The sequence below is a fragment of the Gossypium hirsutum genome, chromosome A09 (genome assembly GCF_007990345.1).
Source record: "Gossypium hirsutum isolate 1008001.06 chromosome A09, Gossypium_hirsutum_v2.1, whole genome shotgun sequence".
In the NCBI taxonomy this organism is placed as follows: domain Eukaryota; kingdom Viridiplantae; phylum Streptophyta; class Magnoliopsida; order Malvales; family Malvaceae; genus Gossypium; species Gossypium hirsutum.
Window position 1 is genome coordinate 61,214,621 of NC_053432.1, and position 9,525 is coordinate 61,224,145.

Consider the following 9,525-nt stretch of genomic DNA (forward strand, 5'->3'; position numbering starts at 1 on the left):
TTCAAGATCAGAAAATCGTAAGCCAATAGTAAGATAATGATATTATTTCAGTTCACTTGGCAAATCAAGATCCAGGGAAGCAAAAGAGTAGAGTGAATGAGTTACATGCAATCATTATCAAGCAGAAAATAGTCCAAGATGTAGAAGTTATGCAGAATTCCATCAGACATGATGCAAAATTTGCAGCAATGAATGATAATTGAGGTATCAAGAGAAGCTCCGAAAATTTTAGTATGAGATAGAACACAGTATTCAGTTTTTGCATTGACTGATTCACGAAGCAGGAACATGGCACAACATTATGAATAGAAAGAAAGAAACCGAGAACATTCTTCACAGAAGAGTCAATATGCTATTTATTTACGGTAGATCATTTCCCTTTTTCTTTTGATATGGCACTAGAAACAGACCACGGAAAAAGATGATGGGGGAATATTCATCGAAGTATCACATTGTACCATCAATAGGACGATATGAGCAGCAGAGAGAAAGAGAGGGATAGGTAGACATATAATAAACAAACATACTATGAATTTGTTATTTCTAGGAGTAAACATTAAACGCAGAGTATAAAAGTAATGGAAATAAGGACGCCATACTAAGAAAAGATCTGATGTAACAGTTCCCAAGGAATGAAAGATCCTAAGAAGTTGCTAAGATATCACAGATGGAGAATAATAGTTTAAGCAACGAGGAGGGAACCGAACTCCCATGAATGCTAAACCAGCAGCAAGTCTTCCGGAAAGATCTTGAAAGGCATTCTTATGGACGAAATACAGGGAGTTTGGTTGAAGAAAACTAGAATAGGAAGTCATCTCCAAAAAGCAAAACTAAGGGAATGACTGAGGAAACATCTGAGGAAGAAAATTCCAAGATTCTAAACTATTCACCTTCAACTACCAAGATCTTTAAGATTCAAGTAGCCATTATAAATGCTTGAATCAAGTTTTCAGCTTCACGCTTCTGCTGTGGAGTGCCAGTTATAAGAGCCACACGTTCCCCTCGAGAGGATTTGGATTCAGAAATTTCAATCATTGCCCCGGATAACTGAAAGACAGTAAGACTGTGTGAGAATGTCATTCAATCACCTTTCGCACTAATAAAAATAATTCAGTAAACGATACAAAATATTCTCCCAACTTACTACCTAAGGCATCATAGTTAAAACAATAGCTATAAAAGGGGCGGAAAAGAGCCAAAAACCATGTCGTCAATATTCAATTTTTTATCTTCATTCATCTCAATTTTAGGCTTATTCTACAGCAAAATCATCAATAAACTAATAAACCAACCTTTCTTATGTTGGCTAAATTGAGCCCTCCTTTGCCCATCACTTTACCGACTGCATTTGAAGGGATCAATATTTCAAGAGTTGAAGATGCAGGCAAGCTGTATGAAATCCATAAATGGAAGAAACAGATTCAAATTGAAGGTATTAATGTCGGAAGAAAGACTTAAAGCATGATATCATACAAGCATGATATACCTACCCTCCATAGAGCTTCGATGAATATGAGGGCATGGACCCATAGCCGTTTTCCCCCATCTATTAGAGACGAAAACAGAAATGTTAAGGAAAGAAACTAAAATCAAGACAAGCACAAAAAAATTCTAAATCGCATAAAAAAATAAAAAAGGAACATGAAATCAAAGAAAACAGGAAGTAATGTATCATAAACAGATAGGCAATAACTAACGACAAATAACCATTAAAAACTGCCCTGGAATTGCATCCCAGCTCAAAGCTACCACATATTCAATAAATGGAAGAGAAGCTGAGACAAAGCATGCAAATGAGACGGAGAAACAAATTTTCGTTGGTAAAATGAAAATAGTAATTTATCCCTAACTATTAAATAACACTCAACACCCCACTCACCACCCTGACCCAATAAAAGAAGTCTTAACAACATAGCTCAAACGCTTAGATTGAGTGGTAAATCAATCAAAAATTATTTAAAAACTTCAGCAGATCAAATTCAATGACCATATTTTAAACTAGTAAAGTTGTTTTAGGGGGAAAATTAATGGTTGATAAAACAAAATTTTATAGCAGCTTACTGCAGGAATGAATCACATTTATAAGTATGATGCATAAAGATGACACCAACATTGACCAGGGCATGAAAAATAAGGATAAAAAACCATAGTTATGATGGTAGCAGTAACAACATCTCCGTAATTACGTACTGGCAGGGTTCCATATCCATAGAGGCTGCTTGAAGAAAGAACACCAAGGTCACTTCCACTTTCAGCCCTTTGATCAAAAGCCAAAGTAGCAACTGGAGGAACAGAAGACAAGAGAGATGATACTGAAAGACTTGCACCACCCGAGTAGAGAGCATCAGCACCTACAGAAGGGTTATGACCACCATCTTTTTCTTTCAAAACATCATCTCGGAGCCTTAGAACAATCTGTATAAGTGCATCTCTAACACTACTAACTTCTCCAGCAACCTAAAGACACAGAGTTAGCATAGAAACCTGTTCCAATAGAAAGAAAACAAAAACATCACATGTCTTCAGAGAGAAAGGAAGAGAACAAACCTCAACAAGCTCATCATTGGCATCAGCGCACTTCGGCTTATCCTTTTTTGATATACGTACATCAGCTTTAGTTCTCTTCCGAATTTCATTTATAATAGAACCACCTTTTCCAATAATACAACCAATAACTTTAGATGGAACGAGGAGCCTCATAGTTACAGTTTCATGATCTTCATCATTAATCTTCCCTTGCAGCAATAGAACAGCTTCAACAGCCATGGATTTTAAATCATCAGGTGACTGTCAAGTCAAGCCACATTAAACACATGAGAAAACCAAGTATATCTACCTAGTTGATGAATTGCAGATAAAATTATGCAGGAATCCAGACCAGAGAAATTGAATCAAGGGCATACCTCTGTAGCTATTACAGTTATAATACAGTCATCGCGATCAGCCTTTGTATCATCAACGTCGATACGAGCACCACTTGCCTGCCTTATACTTTTGATAGTACTCCCTGCCCTTCCAATGACACGCCCAATCTTGTCAAATGGGCAGAGTACTCTGACTATCAACTCTTCAGATCGGGAGGCACCAGAAAACCCTGAAACAAGGGGAAGAGCAGATGAGTACACGGGCCAGGTACTCCCTGTATCACCATATCCCTGAAGATCTGACACATGTGCAGCACCCAATATAGGTGGAACTGATCTAGAAGGAAGAACAGGATCTGGATTCGGATATAAGCCACCTGGAGGATAAATAGGAACATCTGATGGGATAATGATACTTTGAGCTGGAGGAGCTTCTGCCACTGTTGTCTCAAGAGGGATTTCTTCTCTGGGACTGAACTTGTACATGATTGCAGAAACAGCAAAAAGTGCTTTCTTAACAGCCTCCGGTTCACCAGTTATCTGATCACAGGATAGAGCAAACACTGAAAACTGATCCATGTAGCAAAGAAGATGAATAAAAACAAACTGACATCAAACCACCATGAAGAGAATGTATTATAAGAGCATGAAGGCAATGCTTTTACAATCTCAATCATAGTATTGACTCACAACACTTTGTGGTAGACTCAATTCCTTGTAATAAGTGAAGCTAGTCTATAGCATTATCTATATTTCATTTTTAAAGTATAGGGATTAGGGAATACATTGGTAATATTATATTTGACTAACACAACAATAAAAATTCTCACAATCAATGGTTGCTGAATATACAATAACCCATTATTTGCACAAGGAGGGATAAGGCATTCAAACACATCATCAAGCTTGAGAAACAAGAAAATAACCATTTGCAAACACCACAAACCTGAACGAAGTTGTCAAAATCCATGGCACAAGAATGACTTGGATCACCAGCATCCTTAGCAGTAACTTTAATGTTGGCCCGAGTCTTGCCCCTCAGTTTCTTAATAGTTGAACCCGCCTTCCCAATGATGTTAGAAGATTGGCTAGATGGGACAAGAATTTGGCATTCCTCCCTGTATTTATCTGCCCGTTTCTTTTCAGAATCCCCCATGACAGCAATGGCATTTGCAACCACAGTGTGAACTCGAAGCAGAGCATCTTGAGAAGCACATAACGGCCCTTTGTTATAGAATTCATCCTCTACCTCAATTTCTTCCTTCTCCTTAACAAAACAATATATCGTAATAACCCTATACTTAGAACCAGGGTATGGATCAACCACCTTAACCTTTGCCCTCGTCTCTTGCCTAATCGAATTTATGACTTTACCACCTTTACCAATGACACTCCCAATCACCTCATCAGGGCAAAGTATTCTATAAACAACAAGTTCATTATTGCTTTTATCATCTCTATCATTCAATCTTCTCTTCTGATTCCTACTATCCCCATCATTATCTCTTTGACCTCGATTACGCTTACCACTCTCACCCATTGTATTTTGGTATTAAAATTAAAAAGTCCTGAAACCATAAACTAAAAGTTTTAAGTCCAAAGGAAATCAAATTGAGTCTAAACACAATGCAAGCACATATATACTTATAGTTAATACATTTTCAAGCCTTCTTTTCATATCAAAAACTATTTCCTTGGCTTCTCCCATTGCATATCGAATTCAAAGCTACTTAACAAATTAAAAACAAAATTGCAGAACTCAAAGAATCATAATTTTAATCAAATATAAAGACACCCAAACCAAAAAAGCACCAGCCAACCAACCGATAAGACAACTACGATATATTCAAGATAGATTAAAACCCTATTTTTTTCATATGAATTTTTTCCAATGAAAATTTTAAAAGGGAAAAACCCTATCACCAAAAAAAAGGGGAAAATCAAAGGAAAGAATTGGAAAACAGAGATATGAAGGAAAACCCTGTTTGAGGAAGGAAATACAGAATGCTTACCAGACAGATTTTTCAAATTATGAGACAATAGAAAGGAAACCCTTAAACGAAGAAAAAAAGAAGAGGGTTTAGATAGAAAGAGGAAGGGTCCTTAGGTGGAGTTCCCTTGGATTCGCAGTTAACAACAATAATTTCCTAGCGACTTTTTTTTTTTGGTAAACTACAGACTAAACTATGGCTAACGCTTTTTAAAAAATATACAATTTGGTTACTGTATTATTTAAAATTTTTTATTTAAGTTACTAGACTATTAAATTTTTCATTTTAAAAAGTTTTACCACCAAGCTTTAAGTAACAATTCGATAATCGATACGATAGATCAGCACTTATCAACGGGTACAAAAATATACCTTAAATACAAGTTGATCTTATAATTAATGTCAAAGATTGGAGAAAAAAATTGTTTAAATTTTGATTCGCAAATTTATAACATTTAAAGTTGTTTCATTAAAAAAAACTAAACTATAGAAGAGAAGGGGAAAGAGAGCTTTCAATTGATGTAAAGTGCTAACAAAGAAAGCCATATAGCATTGTTTTAAACTGTCCAATGACTTAAATAAAAACTTTTAAATAGTTTAGTGATCAAATTATAACTTTTTTTAGTTAAGTGACTAAAACGAAAACTTACCCATAGTTTAGTGACTAATAATGTAGTTTACATTTTTTTAACTGTAAATAAAAAAGGGTAAACTGTCAAAATAGTCACTTTTATTTCCATCAAGTTACATTTTAATCACTTATATTTGAAATGTTATGTTCTAGTCATTTACATTATCGTGTTGCAATATTTCAGTCACTGAGTGTTAATTGTCATTAACAGTGTAATGGTAAGCTAACGTGGCACGTTAAATTATCATTTGAAACAAAAAATTTAGATTAAATTATACATTTGGTCCCTATATTTTTTTTTACGTTAAAAGAGATGGAGAAGGGAGGAAAATAGAGGAAGAAGTAGAAAAGAATGAAAAATAAAGGAAAATTAAAAGAACATAAAAGAAAAAAAAACTCAAAATGAAATAATATGGAGACCAATTGTATAATTTAACCTAAAATTTTTGTTTAAACTGATGATTTAACGTATCACGTCAGCTTACAATTACACTATTAACGATAATTAACAGCTCAATAACTAAAATGTTACAACACGTTAATGTGAGTGATTAAAACATAACATTTTAAACATAAGTAACTAAATATAACCTGTAAAAAATAAAATTAACTATTTTGATAGTTTACCCAAAAAAAAAAGCTAATCCCCCAATTCAATGGGCCGAGCTTGGATTAGTTAATTGAACTTAAAAATCCTAAAAGCAGTAGTAAAGTTAGATGCTTGACTTGTTACTATTGAAAATTCCTCCAACCCAAAAATTTAATTAAAAATAGGTTAAATAAGCAATATGTTATTGTACTCTTTACAAATTTTGGATTTAGTCCCTATACCTTTATTTTTAGGAATTTAGTTTCTCTACTTTTCAGATTTCAAAATTCCGATTCAATTGTTAACATTTTAAAATTATTTTGTTAAATTCAAGTTCATTATAATATCATTTTTTAGTTATATGGTTACTAAGGGAGTTCTTTTTTTTTTTCATTTCAAAATGTCACACTAACAAATTTAATAAAAAAAAATCTATTGGATCTAAATTTTGAAATATGAAAACTAGAGGGGTAAATCCCCAGAAACAAAAGTAGAGAGGTTAAATTCTAAATTTCGTGAAGAGTACAAGGACTTATTGCATATTTTAACCTTAAAATAATAGGTTAGATATGCTCTAATTTCACTACTTTTTGTATATTTAATTTTTTTTATTTTTAGGAATTTAGTTTCTTTATTTTTTTTAAATTTCAAAATTCATATTCAAAATGTTAACACCATTAAAATTTTCTATTAAATTCATTAGTGTGATATTTTGAAATAAAAAAATACAAACAAAAAAAATTGACATTATAATAAACTTAAATTTAATAGAATTATTTGAACGATATTAATAATTGAACTTGTATTTTTAAATTTAGAAGATTTAACTACTAAAATTCTTTGAAAGGGTAATATATAAAGACTTTGAGCGCACATTTAACCAAAAAATTAATCTCAAAAAACGAATCTAAGTAGTCATATATGATATCACTATTATAAATGGATCTAATTTGATCCATTCAGTGAACACCACCACCATATGAGATGAGGTTGATATTTTCACGATCTTTTTAAGTACCCAAGTTTGACACTTTTTATTCATGTATTATTTGTATTTTAGTATTGAGAGTTTGGCTCGATTTGGTACTGCTCTTACGGCTCGCATCGAAGCAGTGTTTTACCCTTAAATGTTCAATCAACTGCTATGCCTCAACACATTTCGAGGAGAACCAGCTAGCTCTGGGTTCGAGTGGCATTTCACCCCTAACCACAACTCATTCGTTGATTCTTCAATATTAGTCGGTTCGAACCTCCACTTAGTTTCACCTAAGCTTCATTCTGGTCATGGATAGATCACCCAAGTTTGGGTCCATAAGCAATGACAATTGACCTATGAAGACTCGCTTTCGCTACGGCTCTGGTGTGTTCTCTTAATCAAGCCATTGCCTATGAGTCGCCAGCTCATTCTTTAACAAGCACGTGGTCAGAGCCCTAGGCTCGTCCCACTGCTTGGTAGCTTACAGTTTCATGTTTTATTTCACTCCCCAATGAGGGTTCTTTTCACCCTTCCCTCAAGGTACTACTTCGCTATTGGTCACCCAGGAGTATTTAGCCTTGCAAGGTGGTTATTGCTGATTCACACAAGATTCCATGACCTCCAATGCAAAATCTATTTATTTTATTAAGGATAAGGTTGCCTATTTGTTTTTCTTTTTTTCTTTTTGGATTTTTTTGTATTAGTTTTGATTTTCAAATATTTTAATATAATAAAGTAAGTTTTAAAATTTGTATAATTTATTTTTAAGTATTTTAAATTAAAAATAATAATATTCTCAAATAACTTAGACAATTCAAATATATTTTTACCCAACTCTAAGACCTTTCAAAATTGTTTCTAAGATCTAAAATGCATTTTCAGGTCAAGTATTGAGACTTAATCTGCCAAGTCTCGATACCTCCTCAAACATTTTCTAACTTAGATTTTGAAAAGGGTACAGTGTCAATACCTGACACCTAAGTCTCAAGACTTAGGATGGCTAGTATCGAGACTTATGAAATAGTAAGCAAAAGATAAATGAGAGCAATACAATCTCGAGACCTCTAGATTTCCAATGACTATTTTTCAACCAAGTCCCGATACTTGTCTTGACCCTGCAGACTATGCAATAGGTTAATTCTTCCAACAACTAGAAACTCTCTCTAAATGTCCAAAAAACAATGAGAGAGTATATATTCAAGTTAAAAACACTTCAAGACATGTGGGAGCAACATTCAAGCTTAAAAGATAAAGAGAAAAGTCTTTAAATCTTCATTTTTTTCGTTTCTCTTGTAAATATTCTCAAGGAGCTTAGTATCAAATCTTTTATCATTCACATATCCTAGTATTTAGAGCTCAAAATTGTTAACATCCACTTTCTTAGAAGTTGATATCGTGCATTCATCATTTTCACCAACTATAAATTGGGAGGGTCTTAGTTGAGCCACGAAAACTAATAAGAATTCTAATTTACCCATAAAAACTAGGAGGAAAGGTTCTATCTAAGTCTTGTGAAAAAGATAGAGTTGTAAATGTTATATATTCTACTTGAAAGGTATTAATTCTTATAGTTAAACTATCAATTCTTAAATTGATATAACATTGATAGTTTAAAAATGTAATTAGAATGTTTTGAACTTTAGTAACCAATCTAAAATAAGAGTCATAGTTTAAGAATGTTTAGTTTAAGAAAAATAAAGAAAAATAAGCTAACAAATAATAAAATAACAAGAGTAAATACATTAAAAATTTTAAAAAAATAATAATACATGGGTTAATTGATAAACCAATGGGTATAAACCCAAATTTTGAAAGAAAAAAGAGAGATGAAAAAGCCTAAAACAAACTAGATTATCCTGCTTGGATGAGCAGTACGTTTACCTGCGGTTAGTTAAAAACAATAGTGACTGTGAGATTAGATATTGCAACGTGAGATAAAAAGAAAGTTAAATGTACCACACTGGAAGTAAACACCCATTCAAACGAGTGCATGCCATGTGAGTGGAAAACATAATTATTGTAACAGTCCAATTTAGACCTTAGTCGGAATAGTAGTTTTGGGACCACAAATTCGAGTCAGAAAAATATTTTAATATTATTTTCTGTGCTTATAATATGTGAATTAGTATGTGTGAAAATTTCGTGTGAAAATTTAATCGTTTGTATGTTTAATTTGATAAAAGGACCTAATCGCGTAAATTGTAAAAGTTGCTTGCCATATGTTAAGTGTGTCTATTTGTCATGTCATTATACATGAGAGGTCCTTATGTTGTGAATAGACCATTTGAATAATGGATGGACATAAATGCCTATGGTTAATGAAATTTTATATGTTATTAAGGGTAAAATGGTAAAATGTTTATTAATGTTAATAAAAAAAAAACATAAAACTAAGGCCATTATCATCTTTGTTGGCCGAAGGTATCAAAATAAAAAGAAAGAAAAAGAGTTTTAGGGTTCGGCACTTTGATTTGG

At 32.9% G+C, this 9,525-nt stretch overlaps 1 protein-coding gene across 4 annotated transcripts; it reads right to left on the bottom strand.

Annotated features, from left to right (window-relative positions):
* Positions 1 to 514: 514 nt before the first annotated feature.
* Positions 515 to 5,040, bottom strand: LOC107889039 (KH domain-containing protein At4g18375). 4 transcript variants are annotated; one of them, XM_041076304.1, is made up of 9 exons: positions 4,877 to 5,040; positions 3,811 to 4,432; positions 3,242 to 3,404; positions 2,904 to 3,094; positions 2,548 to 2,787; positions 2,191 to 2,457; positions 1,491 to 1,546; positions 1,293 to 1,389; positions 515 to 1,047 (listed from the first exon to the last, which is right to left on the bottom strand). In XM_041076304.1, exons 2-9 carry the CDS (start codon positions 4,402 to 4,404, stop codon positions 916 to 918), a joined length of 1,740 nt encoding a protein of 579 aa, XP_040932238.1. In that variant the 5' UTR covers positions 4,405 to 4,432; positions 4,877 to 5,040; the 3' UTR covers positions 515 to 915. The 4 variants fall into 4 exon arrangements, with proteins under 4 accessions (XP_040932238.1, XP_016668825.1, XP_016668824.1 ...); XM_016813336.2 differs by having other exon boundaries at positions 2,173 to 2,457; XM_016813335.2 differs by having other exon boundaries at positions 2,904 to 3,404.
* Positions 5,041 to 9,525: the final 4,485 nt, after the last annotated feature.